A 27492-nucleotide genomic window follows, 5' to 3' on the forward strand; every position below is an offset into this window, starting at 1 on the left:
TCGAGGAGATGAGAACACCTGCAGTTGAAGATCTTATGGCGTATTTTACCAGACCAAATTTGGGTTGTACTGAAAGCAAGATCCAACACCACCAACAAGGGTTGTGTCTCGGAGCATCACCTAATAATAGAACTCCTTTTGCAGATGTTAATTTCTCTTAATGAGCTCCTTGATAAGAATATTTAGACAAATGGAAAACTTGAGTAGCTTCATCTATTGTATATTGTTGGATGAGTCTTAAAGTCAACTGGTGCAAACACACATATTCATCAACTAATGAGTTATAAAGTTTGCCAATTCTGAAAGTTGAGGTTGACTTTATGTTATTTCAAAATGTATCTTATAAATTATTGTGTCTGAGGAATACCTTTTGTAAATCTGTAAATCTTATAAAAAATATAAATGATTTTTAATTATTTTTACCAATGCAAATTTATCGTTGTCAAAAAGTAAAGCTTTCTCGACAAACAACTTTTCGGTAAATGTGTTGTCAAAAAGTTTATTTTTACCGATTCATATTGTGTTGTTAGAAGTGTATTTTTTGCCAATGCGAATTTGTCATTGCCAAAAGTTAAGTTTTCTCGACAAACAAATCGTCAACAAATGGCAACATTTACCGACATAAATGTGTCGCCAAAAGTTTATTTTTGCCGACTCATATTGTGTTGCTAAAAGTATATTTTTTGCCAACTCAAATTTGTGTCGGGAAAAGTGTTACACAATCATCATATTTGAACTATTTTTACCGACGCAAGGTAAATTGCCGACGATGGATGAAGGCTTTTACTGATGACTATGTTTGTCACTAAAAGCATTACTTTTACCAACAGTATGATAATTTCGTCAGCAAAAAGTTTTGCCGACTCACTTTTACCTACGGGTTGCCGATGTAGCTCTGTGCATCGGTGAAACTTTTTGCCGACGAATTTTTCCTTTTAGCAACATATTTTGTTGCGTTGCGAAAAATGCAATTTCTTGTAGTGGATGATCTACGTGGTCTAAAAAATAAACAATCCAAGATTATCAAGGTGGACTCGTAACCAAATTAATTGTTGAGGATGGAAATATGTATGTGTGTATATATATATATATATGAAAGAACGTATACGTGAAATGAAAACAAACACATTCATTAACAACTCATAATGTATGTTAAGTAGCTTAAACAATTGAAGAGCCCTTATTCAATGGTCATCATTCAGTACAAATCAATTTGCTTACAAAGATAGTCACACTTATACAATAAACTATTGGATGGATGAAAGCAAACATTAAAAAATGACATCTAACCTTTCCTGCCCTTTAGAGGAAAGTGAACAATGTAGGGCAAACCACATGTAAGTCACAGTCAGGTAAACTGTGTCTACGAAAATTAGGCCCAACGCAGCACCGGATGATAACAGAGTCAACCAAGTAAAGATGCGGACATTGGGCATCGTTTCAAGAACACAGGCTTGGGAACATGCCAGGACAGTTGCGATTAAGGATATGAACAAGGTAAGCATAGCAGAAAGAAATCTAAATGGCAAAGCCATGTAGAAATCACTGCTACGAAACCGCGACAATTGAATTGAAAGCATCATTATCAAAGTGAATAGAGAACAAATCAGAGTCAAAGTAATGTACGCATTGAAGACGTTAAGCTCATGTCCATGTTTATTTTTAAGAACTGGAAGACCAGTTGCTCCATCGAAAGCTCCAGGGATAGTAAACAGTGCTGTGTAGCTGACGGTGCCAATGAGAGCAGAAACCACCATTAGACTATTGTTCATATCTTTGAGTGCTTTCTCAGATTGGTCTTTTAGGTTTGAGTGATTTTCTTTAAATAGATCTCTCGGAGTCTTCCCATCATTGTTTTCATGATCTAGGAAATTTGCTAGGAAGCTGTGCTCATACAATACACGCTGCAAAAAAAATAAATATATATTTATATATTGAAGAACCCCAATTGATTAAGTTTATGCATAGAGTAATGATAAAATAACCATATTTATATACCACATTTTAATCATGTGATGTGATATCAGTACATTGGTAATAGATATGAGTGGTGAAACTAATTCAACCAATACAATTGTCACAAATGAGATGATCAACCCATTGTGGTATATAAATATGGTCATTGTGGCATTACTCTTATGCTCAAGGATAAAAATTGTATGTAACATTATCATCAAAATCAATTGCTTTGAGGAACATGGTCAACTAGAAATTATTATGTTCGCAAGGAGGGGTATCTAAAGTAAATAGACTAGAAGTTTGTGTCACTTAAGGAGGTGATATGGTAAAAATCGCAAGATAAGAGAAATATGAACCAGTTTGAGTAGCTAAAAGAGGTGATGTGAGACAAATCCTGAGATGAGATAAACACAACTGAGATAGAGACTCACGAGGCCTTTGATACTATGGTAGATATACTAGTTGGTTTGAGTGGAGGGACAATTAAACTATAGAGACCAAATTAGAATAACTTAGAGAGGTGATGTGGGACAAGTCTGCATCATAGAATTGCACATGCAGGCTAATGCATGAAAAATTAGTAGGAGAAATGGGGAATTAATACCGTAAACCAACATATGTCCCATGTCATCTGGTTTAGACTTCCAAGAAGAACTCTAGGAGTAGTTCCAAGGCTGGCTGCAAGATGCAATATAGTGTTGCCTTCATTATCAATATCTTCCTGCATATCTTTTTTAGAAATAATCTTCTGCATGTAGTTATATAGAATTCTATCTTTCTGCTCCACTGCTATGTGGAGTATGTTCTTTCCATTCTCATCATAGCCATATGCAGCGTGAGGGAATTCCTTAAGGATTTGGGTTACCAACTCATAGATGCCATCCTTTGTTGCTTAAATAAGCGGGTTTTTCATTCTATTCAATATCCTTCTCTGTGTCTGTGTTTGTGCCTCTGTCTCCGTCTCTGTCTCTGTTTGTGTCTTTGTCAATGAGAGCCAATAACAGGGCGCACAATCTTTTAAGTTTATAAGTTGTGTAGTCAATCCAGTCCATTTCATTGTTTACCAATTTTTTTGCCAGATTACGTGCAGATATGTGCTTTTGTTTTGCATTCCGAATTCCAGCAAGCCAAGCAAGGACGAATCCGAATCCTCGGCCGCCCTACCCGGCGGCCCTACCCGGCAGCCCCCCAAAACGACGTCGTTTTGGGGGTTTTTGAATTTTTTTTTTTTTCTTTTCTTCTTCTTCGTTCTGGCCGAAGAGAGAGAGGAAGGGGAGGGGAGGGTCGCCGTCGCAGGTCGGATGATCCTCGCCTTGCCTCGCCTCGCCTCGCCTCCGCCGTCGCGGGTCGTCCAGCGCCTCCGATCGTCGCCTCGCCTCCGCCTCCGGCCCGCCTCCGCCTCCTCCTCCTCCTCCCCCGGTGATTATGGCCCCCCTCCCCTCCCCTCCGGCCCACCGACGGCTCCCCTCCCCTCCCCCTCTCTCTCTTCTTCCTCTCCCCTCCCCTCCCCTCCCCTCCCCTCGCCTCTGGTTCGGCCAGAACGAGGAAGAAGAAAGAAAAAAAAAAATCAAAAAAACCCCAAAACGACGTCGTTTTGGGGGGCTGTTGGGACGGCGGCCGAGAACGGCGGCCGAGAATCCGGACTCAGCAAGGACGAATCCGTACAAACCAAAATAAATAATAAAAAACGAAAAAACAAAGTGAGGAATAAGACACATGTATGTATGATAAAGTAATTTTGTTACCAATAAAAAGTGCGGACCTGACATTGGTTTTTAGTGGTGGAGCCAGAAATTAAATTAGACAGAGTACTTATTAATTACAATATCGAAAAAATTTATAAAAATATTTCACGTAAGTTTTTACAATTGATTTCGAGAAACATCAAGTTTTCTGAATTAAGTTTTTTGAAAACTGAGTTTTTTGATTTTCGTGTTTTTTTGTTTTTAGTGAATATTTTTAAAATTTTAAACATTTTTTTTTACTTTTTTAGATGCACCTTACTTAGATGTGTCTAAAAAGTAAAAAAATTGTGAAAAAATATTTTAAAAAATTAAGAAATACATAAAAATACAAAAAATGTACTAAATTCTTGTATTTTTTTTTTGTATTTTTGGTATTTAGTGAATTTTTAAAAGATTTTTTTTACAAGTTTTTTTCTTTTTAGGTGTATTTATGTTAGGTGTGTCTAAAAAGTAAAAAAAAAATTGCATAAAATATTTAAAAAATTCAGTAAAAACAAAAAAACACGGAAAATAAGAGTGTAGAATTTTCTGAAAACTGTTTTTAAAAAATGGGAACCAAGCAAAGTGAATGTTATTTGTAACTAGTGTATTCTAGACAATACAAAAAAAAATATGGATACAAGTCTTAAAATAAATTATATAATGATAAAAAAAAAATTATACAAAATTTGATTAAAAATTCAATATAATGGTAATACCACATCATCATTGATATGTGATATCACCAACTAACAGTATATAAACACATAGAGAGTGAACCTCACATGTCAAATGTAACTAACAATCAAATAAATTTTATAGCTTTATAGTAAGATTACTTGTATTTGCATGTCAATAACAATGACATTACCATTACATTAAAAAAATTTCATAGATAATATGGTTTATAATAGTCTCTTCATTTTCAATTAAAACAATTATTATTATTCTCATAATTTTTAAAATGTCATTGACATTTTATTTTAATAATATTTTTATAATTTTTTTTATTTAAAATATTTTCTTTATGTTTGAAAAAAAAAATTAAAAAGAAAAAAAATCCCAAAATGTAGCGAGCACGTGACCCCATGGGCTTTACCTCCCTCCGCCGCTGTTGATTTTCCCTTTTGATGTTGTTGCTCGCTCTGTTTTGGACAACTAGATGGAATCCCTGCTTAATAATAAGAGAAAAAAATTAAAAATGTCTTTTGCTACTTAGTTGGAATATGTCCATGTGGCAACCTAATCGAGATATTTCTTTTTGGTCAAAATGCTATCTTGCACTTTAATGATTTATTGTTTTTTTTTATCAACAAAACAGAAGATTTTATTGATGATAAATCAAGAATGCGGAGAATACATCAATAAGCATGGGGACAAGATGCATCATAGCTGAAAGGGAAAAAAAAACAAACAAAAAAACAAGAACAGAGAGTAAACACTGATTTATTAATGTTATTTGTTTTGTGTGTTCGTGAATTGCGTTAATAAAAAAAAAAAATTACTAATAAAAAAATAGAAAATAAAATTGGGCATGGCTAGTTCAAGGGTCCAGCTCTTCTTTGGGAGAGGATAGGATCAAGGATGAACTCAGTTGGGATGTAGGGACGATTGCCTCTTTGCAATTTCATCAACCAAAAAAATAAAATAAAATAAAATAAAATACTATATTAGTTATTAGTTATTAAATTTCTCAAACTATATAGCCTTTCACCCCATGTTTTTTATTTGGAAAATATTTGAGGGCCTTAATTTCTGTGGCTCAAATGGCTCAAATTTGTCAAAACGACGTCGTTTTGGCAATTTTGATGTTGTTTTGTACTCAAAACGACGTCGTTTTGGCAAATTCGAGCCATTTGAGCCACAAATATTAGGGCCCTCTATCATTGTTGTTTTTATTTTAAAGTTAAGTGATTACTTCCACTAGGTTTTTAAAAAAAATAAAATGAAATGAAATAACAAATTTAAGTGGTCAACTCTTTTAAATCTATGAAACATGTGGATCAAATGAAAATTTTGATAATAGAGGCAATCAAAGGGTTGGTGGGAGTGGGGTGCAAACCATTATTGGAGAAGAGGCTTAAAATTGAACCAAACAGAAATTCAATTTATTGGAACAATTCTGAAACAAATACAGAGAGCACTCTTCTTCTACTTCTCTCCCACACATTTTAACACTCATAATACAATAGCTATTTATAGATAGCCTAGACAGTGCAAGAGCATACAATCATAATGTGAAAGCCTGCAACCATTGTTTACTTCCTGCCAATCTTTCTTCAACAATGGAGGCTGTCAAATATGGTGGGTGGTTGGCTACCTGCCATCATCAAGCTTATTTTCAACATCCCCCCTTAAGCTTGATTCTCCATGCTGCTTCATCCCGAGCATTATCTTCATTCTGTTAAATAGATCATTTTTCAACGGCTTCATGAAAATATTCTGCAAGCTGATCTTGGGATTTGCAAGGCAATAATTCCACCTCTTTATTTTTCACATGCTCTCGGATGAAATGATAGCGGGTGTCAATATGCTTACTTCTTTCATGATAAACTAGGTTCTTTGCCAATGCAATTGCTGAACGATTATCAACATAAATTTCAATGGGTTTTTCTTGTGGAAATCCCAAATGCTTCAGCATGTTCCGTAACCATATTGCATGACACACAGCTGAGTTGGCTACGACATACTCAGCTTCGCAAGTCGATAATGTCACAATGGCTTGCTGCTTGGATGACCATGTGAAGGTTGTATCTCCCATAAAGAAAGTAAACCCTGTAGTACTTTTCTGTTCATCCAAGTCACGTCCCCAGTCGCTATATGAGTAGCCAACAAGACTAAAATTATCAGTTGGTTTATTGAATAAACCATCATCGACTGTACCTTTGATGTAGCGAAGAATCCTCTTTGCTGCATAAAGGTGTGATTGATCTGGTGTTTCCATATATCTGCTAATCAGTCCTACTCCATAGAGTATGTCTGGCCTGGTACAAGTAAGATAGCGAAGACTTCCAACTAGGCTCTTGAAATAAGTTGGATCCACATCACCTGTCTTCGTACCTTTTCTGAGCTCCACTCCACTGTCTACAGGAGTGTTCACTGGATTGCAATTTTCCATTCCCTATCTCTTGAGAATTTCCTTGGCATAACCACTTTGGGAAATAAAAATTCCATCTTTTCTTTGTGCCACTTCAATGCCGAGAAAATGAGCCATCAATCCAATATCTGTCATTTCAAATTCTTGGACCATGCTTCTTTTAAAGTCTTTGAACATGGCTAGATTGTTTTCGGTGAAGATTAGATCATCAACATAAAGACAAGCAAGCAACATGCTTCCATCAGCTTCCTTCTTCAAATATAGTGTGTGCTCATATGGACATTTTTCAAAACCATTGTCATGAAAATACTGATCAATTCTAGTATTCCATGCATGCGGAGCTTGCTTCAATCCATAAAGTGTTTTCTTCAATTTGTACACTTTGTCTTCATGCCTATTCTGAACATACCTTGAAGGTTGTTCAATGTAGATTTCTTCTTCAAGGAAACCATTAAGAAATGCAGATTTCACATCAAGTTGATAAATCTGCCACCTGTGCTGGGCAGCCAAAGAAATCATTAGCCTGATAGTCTCCAATCAGGCAACTGAAGCAAACACCTCTCCATAGTCAATTCCAGCTCTCTGCTTGTAACCTTTTGCTACTAACCTTACCTTATAGCGTTGCACTTCGCCTTGTGTATTCCTCTTTGTCTTGTATACCCATTTCACTCCAATGGGTTTGTGCCCCTCTGGTAGACTGGTAAGCTTCCAAGTGTCATTTTTCTCAATGGCATGAATTTCTTCATCCATTGCTTTCTTCCATTTATCTTCTTGGATGGCTTCTGAGAACGTAAGTGAATCACTATTTGCGAGTAGGCAGAACAAATTCAGATCTGCTTCTTCTGTAGCTTCATATATCTCCTGCAAATTTCTCATTCGCTTTGGTTGTTTAAAAAAATTATCATCTGATGATACTAATACTGATGCTAATGCTGATGATGATGATGATGATGATGATGCAGCACTTCTGTGAGAGACTGGCGATCTAGGTGCCGGTATTCTATGTGGAGGAGTTTGTGGCTCATCTTGAACTTCTCTTGTGATTTCCACAGGAGCTTTTGATGTTTCATCTTCAAGAATGAGTTCTGCATCTTTGACAACTTTATCTTGATTCCAGTTCCAAGCTTCTTCTTCTTCAAATATCACATCTCGACTCATGATCACCTTTTTGGTAATGGGATTATACAACTTGTATCCCATTGTTCTATCTCCATATCCGACAAGGATACATTTTTCTCCCTTATCATTGAGCTTGGTTCTTCTTGCTTCTGGAATCTTAGTGTATGCAACACACCCAAATATTCTGAGATGGTTGACACTTGGCTTGTGTGAACTCCAAGCATCTTCTGGAGTCATAGAATGAAGACTCCTGGTTGGGCATCTATTTAGTAGATACACAGCACATGATACGGCTTCAGCCCAAAATTGCTTGGGCAGTCTCTTTCCTTTCAACATGCTTCTTGCCATATCTAAGATTGTGCGATTCTTCCTTTCAGCAACACCATTCAGCTGTGGCGTATAGGATGGTGTTGTTTGATGCTTGATTCCCTGCTCTTTGCAATACTTCTCAAAAGCATCTGATGTATGTTCTCCACCTTGATTTGATCGCAATGTCTTGATGTAGTAGCCGCTTTGCTTTTCTACAAAAGCTTTGAATTCTTTGAAGATGCTGAACACCTCCGACTTTCTTTTAAGAAAGTACACCCATGTCTTCCGGCTATAATCATCAACGAAGGTGAGAAAATATCTATTCTGTCCATTAGACATTGGCTTTAATGGACCACATACATCAGTGTACACTAGCTCCAGCGGCTTTGTTGCTCTCCACTTCATTTCTTTGGCAAAGCTAGTTTTGTGATGCTTACCAAGAATGCAGCTTTCACAGACTTCATTAGTATGAGCAATATGAGGGAGCCCTTTCACCATATTCTCGCTTGACAATAGCTTCAAGCTTCCAAAGTTGAGATGCCCAAACCTCAAATGCCATAGCCAATCTTTGTCTTTGATGATGGCATTTAAACACTTCGCAGCATCATGTTTGATGTTCAATGCAAACATCCAATTCTTGGACATTCTCTCCCGAGCGATCAAATTACCAGGATTGTCTTTGATGGTAAAATGACAATCTTTCATGCTGATGTCATATCCTTTCTCTAGGAGTTGTCCCATACTCAAAATGTTGTTCTTCATGGCAGGAACATAATAAACAATGGAGATGTAATCATGATCTCCATTTTTTTAGCTTGATCAGAATATTACCTCTTCCTTTCACTGGAGTCTTTGAAGAATCACCAAATGAGACTTGTGCTTGTACAATCTCATCAAGCTCAATGAACAGCTCTCTTTTACCACACATGTGATTACTGGCTCCCGAATCTAAATACCAAACATTGTTTTGGTTTTCAGTGTCTCCTTGGTGAACAAACAGGACTGTAGGTCCAACTTTGTTTGTTTCCTGCTCGGCAAAATTTGCTTGCTCGCCGACTTCAGTTGTTGCTCTACTTCGGCATTCATTGATGTAATGCCCAAACTTGTGGCACTGGTAACACTGAACATTACTTTTGTCAAAACCTGGTCGATTGTTGTAACCACCTCCTCTATCGCTTGCTCTTCCTCTTGGAGCAAAATATGGTTGACTTCTTCCTCCTCTGGCTGGACTTCTTCCGCCTCTTCCTCGAAAACCAGAACTTTGGTTATTGTAACCACGACCTCTTCCTCGGCTTTTTTGTGATGTCCCCCCTTGCTCGTTTCTGTCATCACTGAAAGACAACTTTGATTGAAGAGCTTGCTCTAGAGAACTTGAGGGAGTCTTCTTGTTGATCCTTTGTTCATGAATCTCAAGTGTGCCCATTAACTCATCGGTGGTCATGGCACTGAGATCCTTGGACTCTTCTATTGCTACAACCACGTGCTCGAACTTGGAACTGAGTGATCGGAGAATCTTCTCTATCACTTTAAGAGATTCCATCTTCTCTGCATATCTTCTTATCTTATTAACAATGGTCAATATTCTATTGAAGTACTCAGAAATTGACTCATTCTCATTCATGTGCAGCATCTCGAATTTGGCACGTAACACCTGTAGTCGAACTCTGATCATCTTCTCAATTCCACGGGGTGAATTTCGAAGAATACTCCATGCCTCTTTAGAGGTTGTTGCTGTTGAAATCTTCTCAAAACTTGATTCATCAATGCCTTGATAGAGTAGATACAAGGCTTTTTTATCTCTCCTCCTTGAATCTTTTAACGCCGTCTTCTGAGTATCATTTAAATTTCTTTCATCTTTGAGAGTAACTGGTTCGTCATATTCTTGATCCACTAACTCCCACAAATCTTGTGAGACTAGTAGGACTTGCATTTGAATACTCCAATTTTCATAGTTCTCCTTGCTGAGTTTTGGAAACTGGGGCTGAAAGAAATTGTTTGTGTTGGCCATTGGTTGTCTTTAAAAGTCTGTAAATTTTCATAATGGAATTTGCAAATTCTGACCATACAGATGTGTCTGGCATACTCCAAATAGTTGGAAAGCACTATTGGATCACCCGAAACAGACTCCGAATGGGTCAGATCAAGCCAGAACAAGGTGAATGGCTCAGATCTGTGACTGCAACTTAGCTGCGGCACACAGGATTATTTTTTCGTGCGCTGATGTCAGCGGCTGAGTCAACGGCTCAGTCAACGCGGCTTGGCTCGGTCAACGGCTTGGCGGCTCGAGTCAACGGCTTGGTCAACGCCGGCGTGGCTCGATGACATCATAGGATGACGTCACTTCTGGTATACACATGTGGCGTGTGCCGCACGTGGGATCACGCGTCGTCTTCCTCTGGAAGCGTGTGTAGCGCATGTCGCACGTTGAACGACGCGTCTTCTTCCTCTGAAGGCACGTGGCGGCGCGTGGGCGAGTGGGGGCACCTGAGAACGGCGTCGGAAGTGCATGGGACGCGTGTAAGGGCCGTCCGATCTGTGTTTTTTATGCGATTTTCATGGTTGTGCTCGTCTCGTCGAGAGCTTCAATCTGATGTAGTCAAAAATGGATTTCGACCACTTTGATTTCTGGGTAATTTTCGAAAAACACACTCTGTTCTTGTAATTTTGCAGAATTTCTACAAATTCAAGCTACCTTCGGCTCTGATACCACTGTTGGTGGGAGTGGGGTGCAAACCACTGTTAGTGATTCACAAGAAGAGGCTTAAAATTGAACCAAACAGAAATTCAATTTATTGGAACTATTCTGAAACAAATACAGAGAGCACTCTTTTTCTACTTCTCTCCCGCACATTTTAACACTCATAATACAATAGCTATTTATAGATAGCCTAAACAATGTAAGAGCATACAATCATAATGTGAAAGTCTGCAGCCATTGTTTACTTCTTGTCAATCTTTCTTCAACAATGGAAGCTGTCAAATATGGTGGTTGGTTGGCTACCTACCATCATCAAGCTTATTTTCAACACAAAGTTATCTTTTCCCCTTGTTTATTTTTATTATCAAGTCAAAAAGAAGTATCAACAAGAGAGGTGGCACCGACGAAAGATAACAAAATTCAATTTGGGTAGTGGGATTTAGTGTTCAGAAGAGATCTTCGTCATGGGAACTTGATTCTTTGAATGACTTGTGTGCATTATTAAGAAGAGTCAGATTGAATCATGGGGCTAACGATCAAATTTTTTGGAAAGGAGATAGTCAAGGTACTTTTTTGGTAAAAAACATGTACTCTAATCTTCATGAAGGGGGGGTCTTACTTGAGGGTTTTGAATGTCATTTATGGAACAATTTTGCTCCTCTCAAAACACAGATTTTTTGTTGGCAAGTTGTGCAAGGTAGAATCCCATCAAAGGTGTTATTGCACCATTAATTGGAGAAATATACCAAATGGTGGTTGTACGTGCACGAACTATTTGTCGCATGCATACTTCTTGTGATCAAGCTTGAATCTCCTCGAATAATGCCGTATGACCTAAAAACACAACTTTGATGAATTTATCAACAGGTGTGTGTCGGAAAACCCCTCCGATGAGCTTACCGGTAGATGTGTGCCGAAAAATCCCTCAGATGCTTAAATTAGCTCTCAAGATCAATATGGGGAAAAGATAAGAGTTCTGTTGCATTACCTCCACTAGGTTAACCTCTGAGCTTTTATGTATTCCATATGGTAGAATCCTACTAGGATTCTCATTTCTATCCGTAGAGTCCTACTAGGAATCATCTTCTTAAAGGATAATATCCATTCTTTAACACCCTGATCACCAAAGTCAAGTGAGACGGCCTAACTCCCAGGCCAGCAACCGAATCGAGCAATTCATCTGTCCAGTTGCACATTATTTACATAGCTACATTGACCAAGTTTACTTCAACTAAGTCAACTGGGCAAAACTGATCAATTAGGTCGTGCAACGTTTGTCCGGTTGTGCCAATACCAGATTCACTTAACCGATCAAACTTCTTACTAGGCCGGCCAAACTCCTCTCTAGGTCGGTCAAAGTTCATTTCAGGTTTAGTCCTTCCGTCCACCAACATACCCCATCTCACTCTCTATCATATTCTTTCAGTAGTTTTGTCTAACGTTGTGTTTAGTTGAAAGATTTGATAAGTGATTTGAAAATAAAAAGGGAAAGCGAAAACGTACGTGAAATGTGAATAAAATATATCTACATTTTATCTAATTTCACACACCTTTTTCATTTTCTTTTCCAAATCCCTTCCAAAATTCTCAAACCGAGCACAGCGTAAATATAATGGGTGCCTCCACTATCCCAATTATGTGTTGAATTGCATGTGAATTTTTTTTTAAATAAACAATAAAAAAAATAGGGTAAATTATGCAAATGGTCCCTGTAGTTTACCCGTTTTTTCATTTTGGTCCCCGTTGTTTCAATTTGATCAATTTTGCCTTGTAATTTTATGGATTGTGTCATATTAGTCCAATAAATAACGGTGGTTAAGTTTAATGAATGAAAAATCTAATGATGTTTCAATTTGATTCATATAGTATAGGATGTGTCAATTTGGTCCCTGTAGTTTATGGAAAAGTCAAAACAATAGGGACCAAATTGACACATTCTGTAAACTATAGGGACCAAATTGAAACATCATATGATTATCTGTTCATCAAACTTAACTGCCGTTATTTATTAGACTAATATGACACAATCCGTAAAATTAAGGAGTGAAATTGAACAAATTGAAACAATAGGAACCAAAATAAAAAAAGGTAAATTACAGGGATTACTGCTATAATTTGCCCAAAAAAATATTTTTTAAAATTCACACAACCATTTCAAATTTGGACCAATTAATCCAAAATTACAAAATTAATGGTCAAATTTGTTACAAATAAAATTATAAAGATCAAATTGACATAAAGTACAAACTTGATCACCAATGTAATTTGTTTCTGTTCATTTTTCTATGCACAATAAGCTTTTGTGACAAGCACATATTTATTGTAAAAATAAAAAAATAAAAAAGAACATGATGATGAACCTTATCGATTGGACTAATTAGAATCATTGGATTAGAAAACAAATTGCAAAATTAAGATATAAAATTGAGGCAAGGGGTAAACTAAACTGCAAAAACAACTATTATTATAATTTGCAAAAAATAAATAAATTAAATAAATGCATTGCTGAGAGGGTAATTTTGGTGAAAATTGGGCCGAGCTATGAGATGGACTTTATGGCCCAAAGTCCGAAGGACTAGGTAAAAAGGGCCGAAAAGTTACTCCGGCCCAAGAGAGATAAAGTTACTCCGGCCCAGAAGAAATGTTAAGTTACTTCGGTCCGGGCAACTTGGAGTTAGGCCAGTCTCAGAGTTAGTCCGGTCATGACGTATTCTGGATAGATCGGTCAGAACCTTGCTACTCGGTAGCTCGGTCCAAACACACCATGGTTCGTGCATGAGAGAACCGAGAAAAGGTGTAACGAGAGGAAGAACCGAACTAATGACAGTACGGCTTATTCTCTGGCTCAGCATAGCCGTGGGTACTTCGGTCATATGGGACTTCGGCCATGATAATAACCATCTCACTTGGTTTAAGCAGTGAGGGGGGTGTTGAAGGATAAGCATTATCGTTCAGGAGTATGAATCCTAGGAGGACTCTGCATGGAGGAATAGAAGTCATACTAGGATTGTGCCACACAAAACCTATAAAAGCTCACAAACATAACCTTTGGAGAGGTAACACACAACTTTGCTTTTTGAATACACAGAGCTTTGTCTATTTGTCAAGTTTGCTGACTTAGGCATCAGAGGGGTTTCCGGCACACACCCGCCGGCTAGCTCACGTTTGTGTTTTCAGGTGATAAGGCGACGTCGTACAGAGGAGCACAGACTTGGTCAACAGGATTATACGAGAAGGTGTATCTCTTTCCCGTACAATTGGCGCCGTCTGTGGAAAAAACAGACAGGACAAAACCTCTTGATTAAGTTTCTCCTCTTTTCAAACAATGGCACACATTGAAGAATTACCGCAGTCCGCCATCGACGGGCTAACTCCAAATGGGGGCGCAAGGCGTGAAGGATTACCTTCTGTCCCTCCCATGGCGGACTTGGAGTCCCAACGACATAACCCCAGGAGGGATGCTAGGGGGAGACGGATTAACAGCCCCCATCGCTCTCGTTCACAAAGTCCTGACAGGCAAAGACGGAGGATTGATCCTCAAGCTCTGGAAGATCGCGTGAAAGAACAAGATGAATTGATAAAAAAGATGGCGGCGGACATGGAGGCCTTGAAACGTCAGATGAAGAAAAAAGAAGTAGCGACAGGAGAGGGACGCCAAAACAAGACGCCCCCTCGCCACTCAGAAAATCGTGGTAGGAATGCCACGCCCTCGCAAGGAGAGAGCAGAAGCCTCAGGACAGGCGATACTCAATCCTGGTCTTCCAGAACTCATCACTCCAGGTCTGAGAGGACGAGATCTGAAAGGTCATACACTGAAGGAAGCACATATTGGCCCTCACATTCGCACCAAACCAGATCTAGACAGACAGAGTTGCCCAGATCATCCGACTTACGAACCGTGCTCGAAGAAAAGGCACGATGCAAGGAGGATGCCAGGGCAAGGGATCCACACAGAGTTTCTGCCTTACAGCGGTTGGCTCCTCGGACGCATGGAAGCGTCGAGGTTGGAATGCCAATACCGCGCCCTGCCTACGAACCAACGGACAAAGCCTTAGCAAGACTACAGACTTCACCGTTTGTTCCGGCGATTGAAAACGCGCCCCTACCAACAGGCTTCCTTCAGTCCAAATTCACTACGTATGAAGGGAAGACGGATCCCTACTCACACTTGAGCCACTTTCGCCAGGTCATGGCTGTATACAGGCGAAACGAGGCCTTAATGTGTATACTCTTCCTATCAAGCCTTGGCGACCTAGGCTTGACTTGGTTCGAGAAACTTCCAGAGGGTAGCATAGCCTCCTGGGCACAATTGGCAGAAGCGTTCGTAACAAGGTTCCGAACAAACACCCAAACCCCGGTGGAGATCGACCAGCTACCCTCTATCGACATGGGCGATAAAGAGACCCTTAGATCCTACAATAGTCGCTACTGGGAGACATTCAATCAGATTGGGGACTGCCCCACCAATCTCGCCATTGCACAGTATAAAAGAGGCCTTCCAGTCGGGAACAGACTAAGGGACTCGATCACCATGACGCCACCCCTCACCATGGAAGCCCTGATGGAAAGAGTGCATCAGCACATTAGGGTAGAAGAGGATGACGCACGTGCCAAAGCAAAATCTAGTGCGACCACAGTACCAGAAAAGAAAAACTCAGCAAAGGTCAATGCAGTAGTGTCACGACCCGAACCCGCCCCCATGGGTTAAGGACGTAACCGGCCAGTAATCCTAAGATCACCTACGGCCTCAAACCAAAACAGACTTAACACATCAGAGTAAAGGGGGCCAAAGGGAAGCCAAATTTAAAACTTTGTCCATAGAGCCGTGCTTATATGCACATCAAACAAACCATGCTCAGATATGTTAATAACCCACGTCAAAAATACAGTTTCACAAAATTCATTACAGACAGGATCATCTAAACTGAGTCAACCCATATCATAATTACATACTGATATACACAAGATCCTTGCCAACAAGACAAAATGGAAATACATAACAGAATGGCAAGGTTGAGTCTCGTGCGTGAGACACAAGGCTGACTCTCCAAACTCATGTTATTCCTGGCAGACTTCACTGGGGCTGGGTTTGAACTTCTCTTGGCTCACCTACAAAGAAATGAATGAGCGTGAGCGATAGCCCAGTGAATAATATCATCAAATATGACAGTTACATCACAATGTGTAGAACAACATGCTCCAAACGGCATTGGGCCCAATTCATACTTCTAATTAGCAAATATATAAGACTATACGAAATGCAAATCAAGTAACTGTAGTTCCAACATTCTGGCCTTTGGCCCATTTGCGTTTCCATTCATGGCAAAACGGCCTTCGGCCCATTCACTTATGTCGAAACGGCCTTTGGCCCATTCATTTTTATCAAAATGGCCTTCGGCCAATTCACTTATGTCGAAACGGCCTTTGGCCCATTCATTTTTATCAAAATGGCCTTCGGCCAATTCATTTATATCGAAACGGCCTTTGGCCCATTCATTTTTATCAAAATAGCCTTTGGCCAATTCATTTATGTCAAAACGGCCTTCGGCTTACTCATTCATGTCAAAACGACCTTTGGTCCATTCATTTATATCAGGACGACCTTTGGTCCATTCATTTATATCAGGACGACCTTTGGTCCATTCATTTACATCAAAACGACCTTTGGTCCATTCATTCACATCAAAACGACCTTTGGTCCATTCATTCACATCAAAACGACCTTTGGTCCATTCATTCACATCAAAACGACCTTTGGTCTATTCATTCATTTCAAAACGACCTTTGGTCCATTCATTCATTTCAAAACGACCTTTGGTCCAATTACTTTCATGACAGACTTTTTCTCACAATCCCAATCAGCAATTCCAGCAATTCATAAAGCTTATGAGGGAATAGACAATTGGACATTCACAATTATTCGAATATCGATATTACTCACAGTGATCGGCTTGTGGATTCGCCCTGGAGCTTGACCCTACACATTCCATGCACACAAAAGGGTCATTAACAATTCAATCCGTTCTTTAATTCACATATTCCTCTTTAGGCTTTATTATTATCTCATCAACTCATTTACAATGCTTAACATATGCCTAAGAGTGCTTGCAACTGAAAGAGAACGAAAAACAGAACACAAAATGCAAAAACAGAATTTCAGAAAATATGGTCCCCGCTCGAGCGTGGACTTCCCCGCTCGAGCGGACCCTTAGGTCTGCAAAAGTACTGGTTGCCTTCAATTCCAGCTCGAGCGTACTGCCTATCTACATAGCTCCCCGCTCGAGCGTCAACTTCCCCGCTCGAGCGGGAACCATGTCTGCAGAAAATGCTAGGAGCTCGATTTCTCCGCTCGAGCGTCACTTCACCCGCTCGAGCGGACGTCGAAAATCTGGGAATCCCAGGTTGAGTTCTTGAGCTCCATTCCGACTTTTAACCAACAAATCATGCATGTTGTAGCTCAAATATCACATATAAGTATACTAACAAGGTATAAACACCAAAACACCTTATTATGGAGCTCAATTTCAAGGATTAAACACTTGCATGTCTCAAATTGACACCAAACTCAATTCTATCATACATATTCATGCATTCAAAGCTCCCATCTTCAATTATTCAGACATGCATGCCCATTTGACTTCATATTCACTTCAAATAATGTAATTAGTGCTCATTCCCATAAAATTTGACAAAGACATGCTTGCATGTGGGATTACACTACCAATCTTTCACAATTTCACAAATTACATGCTAGATTTTGTGATTCCATAGGAGTTCTTTACATGCATGTACATATCAAGCCTCAATTTCAATAAAACCAACTCAAATCATGCTCTTGATCACAAACAACCCTTGAACACACAAGATTACACATTAAACTCATGAATTCAAGAATCAATGTTTACCTAGGGGCTCAATTCTTCCAATTTGGTCAAGTCTAGAGTTGTCTTCAAGACTTCCAAGATTCAAGAGCAAAACTTTGATTTCCTCCCCTCTCTCTCTCTCTAATTCGGGTCTCTCCTCCTCTAGAGAGTTAAATCAGCCAAGAATGAAATAAGATGAGGGAGTTGAATACATAAGGGTCCCATATAACCCCACTAAGCCTCATTAATTTAATATTACATATTTGAGCACCAATTCATTAATTAATCAATTTAATCTGGCCTGAATCATTTTTCAATTAAATTTCACCGTAGGCTCTAAAAATTATGCCAATCACAATGGCGTAATCGATTTCGGGTTCTGTGGCCGATAAGGCCCTCAATTAAATTTCCAAAGCTGATTATTCAAACAGATATCCCTACGGTGAACAGATAGAACTTCAAACCACATATTTTCACATAGTGGAACACAAAATCATATCAAAATACATAATCACATCATGTTAAGGACCAATTAACATATTACGGAATAGGGGTATTACAAGTAGATCGCCAGAACAGAAACGGACGTGGCAGACGAGATAACGAAGAAGACCCAGATAAAAGATGGTTGAGAATCCACACTGCCATAACTACGGTGTTCAAAAAACCAATATATCAGATTCTAAGCGAAATAAGAGATGAGCCTTTCGTCAAGTGGCAAGCCAAGCTAGGAGAAGCTCAGAAGGACTATGACGAAAGATCACGGTGCACCTTCCATAAAGAAAAAGGGCACCGCACTGAAAATTGCACGCCATTGAGACAGCACTTGGAGGAATTGGTGGCAGCAGGACACCTGGATAAGTACATTGAAGGAGGGATGCAACCAGCCCCCCAGGACCATAATAACCCCAATGGGATGCCAATCGATGCCCCGCCTCAAGGCATTATCAATGTGATACATGGAGTTTTTGAACCTGAGCGTGTATGCGAGCTCAGGGGATCGATCAAAAAGGCTGAGCACTTTAGAGAAGTGCTGAGTGCCCAACCTGCCTTCAAGAAGGGGAAGACAGAGGCAACGAACGTCATGTCCTTTTCGGATAAAGATTTGGAATGAATTTACTGCCCCCACAATGATGCCCTGGTCGTCACTCTCCGAGTCAAGGATTTTGACGTCAAACGGATTCTGATTGACCAGGGTAGTTCATGTGAAATCATGTACTACGAAACATTTAACCAATTAAAGCTGCAAGACAAAGACTTGGCGCCTGCCGTATCTCCCCTAATTGGGTTCAACTCCATGCCGGAATGGCCCGTCGGCAAAATAATTCTTCCAGTTAGAGCAGGAAGCGTGACAAAACAAGTGGAGTTCTGGGTATTGAAGGTCCCCTCTACTTACAACATCATCTTGGGCAGAACATGGCTGCATGCCATGCGATCGGTGGCGTCATCCTACCACCAAGTGATGCGGTTCCCCAACGACACCGGTATAATTGAAGAAGTCTATGGAGATCAGATCATGTCAAAACAATGCTTCGCCACGGTGAATGGCAGCCGCGCTGCCAAAGGATACGTTCATTCGGTGGAAGAACCAGAAAGTAATGAGCTATTCGCAGATGTCGGCAAAGCGGCGGATCAGAAAGCAGTGGAGGACTTGGTAGAGGTAAAAAATAGATGAAAAGAACCCGGATAAGTTCTTTTTGCTCGGTTCGTCGTTGTCCAGCACTGAGAGATTAGAGGTCTTGGAATTCTTGACCTCTAACATCGAAGTGTTCGCCTGGACACCCTACGACATGCCAGGCATTGATCCAAACTTCATCTGTCACCAACTCAATGTCCACCCATCCGCCAGACCAGTCATTCAGCGCACTCGCAGATCGGCACTTCACCATGCCGAAATAGTGGCAGAAGAAGTAGGTAACTTGCTGGAGGCAGGAGCAATTAGAGAAGTGCACTACCCAAAATGGATCTCCAACACGGTCGTAGTACCAAAGAAGAATGGCAAATGGCGTGTCTGCTTCGACTACAAAACAGTCAATAAGGCATGCCCAAAAGACAGCTTTCCTCTACCAAGAATAGATCAACTGGTAGACCTAACGGCGGGGCACAATCGACTTAGCTTTCTGGATGCATACAGAGGCTACCACCAGATTGCCATGCATGAACTAGACCAGGAGGTCACATCCTTTACAACTCCAAGAGGACTATACTGTTACAAGGTCATGCCCTTTGGCCTAAAGAACGCAGGGGCAACATTCCAACGGATGGTCACCAAGATGTTTGAACCATTGTTAGGCAGAACAATGGAGGCTTACATCGACGACATGGTGGTCAAGAGCAAGGATGAGAATGACCATCTCAAGGACTTAGGAGAGATGTTTGAAATCCTGAAGAAGCACAAGTTGCGCCTTAATGCGTCCAAGTGTGCATTCGGAGTAGGATCTGGCAAATTCCTGGGCTTCCTTGTGACCAACCGAGGTATAGAAGTATATCCCTCTCAGATCAAAGCAATCCAGGATTTGGAAAGACCAAACTCAGTCAAAGAAGTGCAGCATCTCACCGGCATGGCGGCTGCGCTCAACCGGTTCATAAGCTGGTCATCAGACAAACTACGACCATTCTTTCAAACTTTAAAGGCCAAGTTTGAGTGGGATGAAGAATGCGACCAAGCTCTGGAAAGCTTAAAGGAATATATGTCTTCTCCACCACTGCTTGTTACCCCAGTACCTGGTGAAGAACTCTTCTTGTACCTGGCAGTATCTCATCATGCAGTTAGCGCAGTGTTGGTTCGTGCAGAAGGAATCCAACACCTGCCCATCTATTATGTCAGCAAGACATTGCTGGGAGCCGAAACGAGGTACTTGCCCTTGGAAAAATTAGCATTGGCCTTAATGATGGCCTCCGGGAAATTGGCACACTACTTTCACGCCCACATCATAGTCGTCCTCACAGCTTTTCCACTAAAAGCTTTGTTTGAGAGGGCGAACTTTTCTGGGCGAATCTTGAAGTGGGCAGTAGAGTTGGGACAATTCGACATCAAGTTTCAACCCAGAACCGCAGTAAAAGCCCAATCTTTGGCAGACTTCGTCGCAGAATTTACTCCTGGAAGTCATCATATCTGCCCAGTCGACCTAACTGACGCAACCGAATTAAGGATGGAAGTTGACGCTGGAATAGCGCAACCCCTAGTAAAAGATACTCAGTCAGACTCCATGGCAGACCATACTAAAGACAGCAAGGAAGAAGTAAACCAAGGCTCTCCAACAAATAAAGACTTGGTACAATCAGATAGCGAGGGGCAGACAACAAGCATGGACCTTGAAGAAAACACCATTCTTGACCCTACGACATCATCTGACCCCTCCACTTGCTGGAAGTTGTTCGTTGGAGAGATGTGGAAGCTCTTTGTGGATGGAGCATCCAACCGGCATGGTGCAGGACTTGGCATAGTCCTCATCTCACCAGACAGCCTGATTGTAGAGCAAGTAATCAACCTTGGCTTCCCAGCATCAAACAACGAAGCGGAGTATGAAGCACTTCTCGCAGGACTCAAATCAGCATACTACATGAAGGCCACCGAACTAATGGTCTACAGCGACTCACAGTTGGTGGTAAATCAAATTTCTGGCGACTATGAAGCAAAAGATGAAAGGATGGCCAAGTACCAAGAATTGGTCAGAACAGAGATCAAGAAATTTGAAGTAGTGAGGATAGAGCAAATCGGTAGGGAGGAAAATAGCAGAGCAGACGAACTAGCAGGCTTCGCCTCAATGGCAGATACCTCCATACCTCATCCACTACTGATCGACTACCTACCCAAACCAAGCATAGAAGACCCCGAAGCAGAAGAGGTATGTTGCGCAGAACTAGGCCCCTCTTGGTTGGATCCCATCATCCTGTTCTTAAAAGACGGCATCTTACCAGAAGAGAAAAAAGAAGCCAACAAAATAAGAGCGAAGTCGCAGCGATTTTGGCTCTCCCCATCCTTGGCATTATACAAGAAGTCATTCTCAGGACCTTACCTAAAGTGTGTCCATCCCAGCAAGGTGGAAGCATTCTTGTTCGAAATACACGAAGGAGTGTGAGGAAGCCATCAAGGTGGAAGATCGCTAGCTTACAGGGCCATTTCACAAGAATACTGGTGGCCATACATGCAGGCAGACTCAGAGAAATATGTGAAGAGGTGTGAGAAATGCCAAAAATTTGCACACCAAATACATCAACCAGCTAGAGAACTCCTACCATTGATTAGCCCATGGCCTTTCGCAATGTGGGGCTTGGACATAGTAGGACCACTTCCAACAGCACCAGGCAACAGAAAGTTCTTTCTCACAGCAACAGACTACTTCACAAAATGGGTGGAAGCAGAAGCATTGGCATCAATCAAGGAAAAAGATGTGAAGAAGTTCGTCTGCAAAACATCATCACTCGGTTTGGCATACCAAAGGCCCTAATCTCAGACAATGGCACTCAATTTGACGGCAGAATCTTCAGAGGCTTTTGTGAAGAATACAAGATAGAGTTCTACAATTCTACACCGGCATATCCTCAAGCAAATGGCCAAGCAGAGGCATCAAATAAAATCGTCTTGGATGGACTGAAGAAAAGGTTAGAAAAGGCAAAAGGCAAGTGGGCGGACGAACTTCCTCATGTTTTATGGGCTTACCGCACCACACCTCGATGATCAACATGAGAGACACCATTCTCCTTAGCCTACAGAATGGAAGCAGTAATCCCACTGGAAGTTGGCCTCCCCACAATTCGAAGCGAAAATTTTGATCCAGACTTGAATGGAGAAGCCATAGCATTGGAACTCGACCTTGCGAAAGAAATAAGAGAAAAAGCACTGGTTCACATTGCCTCATGCCAACAAGAGTTATCCAGAAAATACAACAAGACAGTGCATCCAAGACAATTCAAGATCGGCAATTGGGTACTGCGCAAAGTAATGGGAAACACCTTGATACCAGGAGATGGCAAGTTAGAGCCAAACTAGGAAGGTCCTTACAAAGTGGTTGGGTTAGCAGGCAAAGGGGCATACCACCTAGAAGACAAGGACGGCAAAGCAATCCCTAGGCCATGGAACACGGCCAATCTCAAGTTATTTTACTTTTAGCTTTTCTCTTTCAAACATATGTAATTTTTTTTTCCTCAATAAAACAAGCAATTCTTTTCAGCATGAGTTGTTCTCTGTAAAAGTTAGCTTTAGTGAAGTTTAGGTACATTGCAAAACATTTTATTCTAAGTTAGCTAGAAAAACTAACTTAGAGGTTGGCTGGAATAAACCAACACCCCCCCTAAGCCCAGGATAAGGATCCAGGCTGCAGGGCGTTTGGTCGGAATAACCAAACATTTTATTCTAAGTTAGCTGGAAAAACTAACTTAGAGGTTGGCTAGATTAAACCAACACCCCTCCTAAGCCCAGGATAAGGATCCAGGCTGCAGGACGTTTGGTCGAAATAACCAAACATTATTCTAAGTTAGTTGGAAAAACTAACTTAGAGGTTGGCTGGAATAAACCAACACCCCTCCTAAGCCCAGAATAAGGATCCAGGCTGCAGGACATTTGGTCGGAATAACCAAACTCTTTATACTCTTCAGCCAAAGTAAGGGTATGGCTGAAGAGTGGTTGGCTGGATTAAACCAACTCTTTATACTCTTCAGCCAAAGTAAGGGTATGGCTGAAGAATGGTTGGCTGGAATAAACCAACACCCTCCCTAAGCCTAGGATAAGGATCCAGGTTGCAGGGCGTTTGGTCGGAATAACCAAACATTTTATTCTAAGTTAGCTGGAAAAACTAACTTAGAGGTTGGCTGGATTAAACCAACACCCCTCCTAAGCCCAGGATAAGGATTCAGGCTGCAGGACGTTTGGTCGAAATAACCAAACATTATTCTAAGTTAGCTGGAAAAACTAACTTAGAGGTTGGCTGGAATAAACCAACACCCCTCCTAAGCCCAGAATAAGGATCCAGGCTGCAGGACATTTGGTCGGAATAACCAAACTCTTTATACTCTTCAGCCAAAGTAAGGGTATGGCTGAAGAGTGGTTGGCTGGATTAAACCAACTCTTTATACTCTTCAGCCAAAGTAAGGGTATGGCTGAAGAATGGTTGGCTGGAATAAACCAACACCCCACCTAAGCCCAGGATAAGGACCCAGGCTGCCGGACATTTGGTCGGAATAACCAAACTCTTTATACTCTTCAGCCGAAGTAAGGGTATGGCTGAAGAGTAGTTGGCTGGATTAAACCAACTCTTTGTACTCTTCAGCCAAAGTAAGGGTATGGCTGAAGAGTGGTTGGCTGGATTAAACCAACTCTTTGTACTCTTCAGCCGAAGTAAGGGCATGGCTGAAAAGTGGATAGCTGGATTAAACCAACTCTTTGTACTCTTCAGCCGAAGTAAGGGCATGGCTGAAGAGTGGATTAAACCAACTCTTTGTACTCTTCAGCCGAAGTAAGGGTATGGCTGAAGAGTGGTTGGATGGATTAAACAAACTCTGTGTACTCCTCAGTCGAAGTAATTATGTCGGCTAAGGAGTGGTTGGTTGGTAAGCATGGTTAGTTTGACCAGCAAAAACTGAGATAAAAGTTGGAAATTAAAAGATTATGAAAAAATCATTACAAGTACAAACATACACATCAATCGAAGAAAGAATTCATTTTTATTTATCAGAAAGAAAATACAATGGAGGGGCCGTAGCCCGGTTACAAGTCAAAGCAAACAAAAGAAAAAGCAAAAAGAATCAGTTGAAAAGATCATCAATTTCGGCATCAAACGCAGCATCGGCATCAACACGAAGACCGGTTTCAGGCGGGAGCTCGCTCTCGGTCACAAGGGTGGTTTCGGTCGAAACCACAGTTTCACCTGGTAGTTCAATAGTCAGGTCTTCCACCGTGGGCTCCAACCGAACTGACTGGTCCGCATTGACAGCCGGAGTATCCTCAGAGGCAGAGTCTTCGTCAGAGTCTGAGCCTTCAAGAAATTGCTGCTGCATGGCATCAGCATACTCCACTAGGGAGTTCGGTATGAAGTAGGCTGGAGGATTGAAAACCTCGGTCTGTGGATCGTGACCGAGCTTCTCAACAGCTGCCCTCCAGCCGCACTTGAAGAAAAGTTCCTTGGCGGCTTCGCATTGTTGGATATAAGCATCCTCTGCCTTCTTGAAGCCTTGCTTTTCGGCTCCTTTTGCGCGCTCCTTCAGCTGGGTTATCTCGGTATCTTTCTTCTTTTCAAGCTTCACCAGCTCGCGCAGATACTTATCCTTTAAAGCAATGGCAGCCTTCTGCTTTTCTGCTTCGGCCGAACTAACCAGTCTGGCCAGTCGGCCGTTCTCAGCTCGTAGCTCGGCCATTTGCTTTCGGGCCTCCTCTAGCTCGGTCGTCTTCGCTTCGGTTTCTGCCACGGCTTGTCTTGTTGTTTTCCTGAGCTCTAACACCTTCCTGTGAGTGATGTTTTTTTCTGAATGGCCTGACAAAACAAAGACTTCCCTTGAGCCGAAGTAAAAGTTGAAAAAACTAGACAGAAAAACGGACGGAGCTACTTACTAGGATCATAGATTTTGTTGAAGACCGAATGGCCTTCAGTTCGGTGTTTAGTTGCTTTTGGTGGTGCTCCATATCTTTGGGGAGGCACACACTCTTGGCCAGCTTGAAGGCCAACTGGTGGTCCTTATCAGCAACAACCGAGTCAGAGTTTTGGATATCTTGGTTGTTGAAGGTAAGTTTTGGTGCCCAGCAACTGGTAGTTCGGTCAGAAGGCTCCGATTGGGGGCTCGGTGGCGGGCTTGGTGGAAGAACAGTTTTGTCTTCATCAACCAAGCGTTGTTCAGTTTCGATAGTCCGGGCGTGCTTGGTTCGGTGGGATGAGGACGGTTGTTGAGTAGGAAGGGCCACCACCGTTTCTTGGGTTTGACTTGATGGTGGTACTTCGGCCCTGTTGGTTTCGGTTAGAAACGCCCGTACTCTGTTCTTTTTGGCCATCTCCTCTTCGGCAGTTAGTGGAATTAGTCTGATTTGTGGCAAGGTTGGATCCGGCTCTGGGGCATCTTCAAGAAGAAAATCAGTCACTCTGGCTTTTCGGCGACCACTGTATCTGTAGGTCGGCTCGAACTTCAGCAATTTGGCCCAACTACGTTCTGGATACCGTAGTGCGGCGCGCAAAGTAGCTAGGTTTGGGTAGCTGTATAAATAGTGAAGGTGGGCAGAATCTGAGAAAAAAGACAACTGTTAGTCCGGCCGAAAGATTAAAAAATCGAAATATAAAAAAGCAAGCAAGAAAACCGAAGTAATTATACCGGGCTCTCCTTTTTTCCAATTTATACGTCGGCCAGGAATCTGGGCTTGATGATCCTCAAAATTCCCAGATACCCAGAAAAAGTCGTCGTCGTTCAAGTTTTTATCCAGTGTATGTTTTATTATCTTCTCTCGACGACGACGTGTTCTTAAATAATAGACCCATCCATCTTCTTTTGAACCAATGGAGTATTGGTGGAAGATTTCGGCCAGGCCAAGGTTTAGTTCGACTTGGCGGTTCAGTTCGGCTATCCCCATTATGATGCGGTAGGAATTGGTGGATAGTTGGGTTGGGCATAGTCTGGTTTGCCTAAGAAACTCACACATCAAGGGTTGGACTGGAAATCGCAGTCCGGTTTCAATTATGGATAAGAGGGTGAAGGGAACAAAGCCTTCATTATCCCAAGGAATGACATCTTTTTTGGCTAAAGACAGGTGGACGTCATCGGGTATATTGTAGTCTTTTCTGAATTCGGCTAGGCCGCCTGGAGTGTCTACTAGATACCTATACTTCCCCATTTATTGTGTAAATTATGAATAATTTAGATCGGTGCAAAAGTTGTGCTTAGTAGCTCGGTTGAGCGCACGGAGGAGTGTCTGGGCAACTTAAGTCTGCAAAGTAGAAAACAAAGGGGTTAAGCACAAATCATTGGACCGTGCTACAAATTAAAAGCAAGGTAAAAAAGGCCTACTTCGGCTTTGTGGACAGGTTCTATCTCAGTTCAGCAAAATTCTTGGTAGCTCAGTTTGAGCAGGGTTTTATTAGCCAGACCTTGGCAAGCGTCTCGGCATACTGGCTTTGGAAACAATTTTGTTAGACCGGTTCATCGTCTAGGGGCAGCTTTCTGAGTTCGGTCTAAAAAACTAAGAAAGCTGGCTTTGCCCCAAAGGCCTAAATCGGTTGAACTATGAGTTTTGTTACTTCGGTTGAGCCTCTAGGGGCAGCTTTCTGAGTTTGGTTCAGAAACTAAGAAAGCTGGCTTAGCCCCAAAGGCTTAGCTCGGTTGAAGGGTGAGGTTCCTAGTTTAATGAGTTCAAACTTCGTTCGGTGAGCTTATCTCGGCTAAAGAGAATCAGGAGTTGGTAACTTGCTGAAACTACTGTTATTGCTACGAGTTCTAGTGCAGTTATTGTCTGAATTGATCTACATGTATAGCACAAACAGTCTCCTAGTTCGGTTGGGACAAGATTCTAGATCGCAAGCTAGTTTTCTACAAGATGTATCATATACTCATGCGTTCTACTGTTAAAGTTTTTTTTTCATAGAAGTACAGAACAAAGCAGAATGGAAGAAAAATGTGTTTGCAAAAAAACACAAAAAAGCAAAACACATAAAACAAATACGAAAAAGCAAATAGAGCAAGAAGGATAGGCTTGCTTACCAGATTGAAGAAAACCTAGATGGAAGCAGCAACAGTAAATGAGGCACA

The 27492-nt window shown here is 41.2% G+C and overlaps 2 protein-coding genes across 2 annotated transcripts; both read right to left on the reverse strand.

Annotated features, from left to right (window-relative positions):
* Nucleotides 1-1271: 1271 nt before the first annotated feature.
* LOC145803570 (uncharacterized) lies at nt 1272-5938 on the reverse strand. The gene is made up of 4 exons (XM_082896875.1): nt 5912-5938; nt 4783-4854; nt 2564-2806; nt 1272-1904 (listed from the first exon to the last, which is right to left on the reverse strand). The coding sequence occupies exons 1-4, from the start codon at nt 5936-5938 to the stop codon at nt 1272-1274; spliced, it is 975 nt and encodes a 324-aa protein (XP_082753001.1).
* A 3063-nt stretch (nt 5939-9001) lies between these two features.
* LOC145803571 (uncharacterized) lies at nt 9002-10216 on the reverse strand. The gene has a single exon (XM_082896876.1). It carries the CDS (start codon nt 10214-10216, stop codon nt 9002-9004), a length of 1215 nt encoding a protein of 404 aa, XP_082753002.1.
* Nucleotides 10217-27492: the final 17276 nt, after the last annotated feature.

Source organism: Camellia sinensis, chromosome 12 (assembly GCF_055761805.1).
Source record: "Camellia sinensis isolate YWXY chromosome 12, ASM5576180v1, whole genome shotgun sequence".
Classification (NCBI taxonomy): Eukaryota; Viridiplantae; Streptophyta; class Magnoliopsida; order Ericales; family Theaceae; genus Camellia; species Camellia sinensis.

What these genes read in the sequence shown, in the direction of transcription:
- LOC145803570 (XM_082896875.1), bottom strand. Translation starts at nt 5,938, where the DNA reads ATGGTTGCAGGCTTTCACATTATGATT. An exon ending in CAGGCTTTCACATTATGATT is followed by an intron (nt 4,855 to 5,911) that starts GTATGCTCTTGC and finishes ATTATTAAGCAG; the next exon opens with GGATTCCATCTAGTTGTCCA. An exon ending in GGGACATATGTTGGTTTACG is followed by an intron (nt 1,905 to 2,563) that starts GTATTAATTCCC and finishes TTTTTTTTGCAG; the next exon opens with CGTGTATTGTATGAGCACAG.
- LOC145803571 (XM_082896876.1), bottom strand. Translation starts at nt 10,216, where the DNA reads ATGGCCAACACAAACAATTTCTTTCAGCCCCAGTTTCCAAAACTCAGC.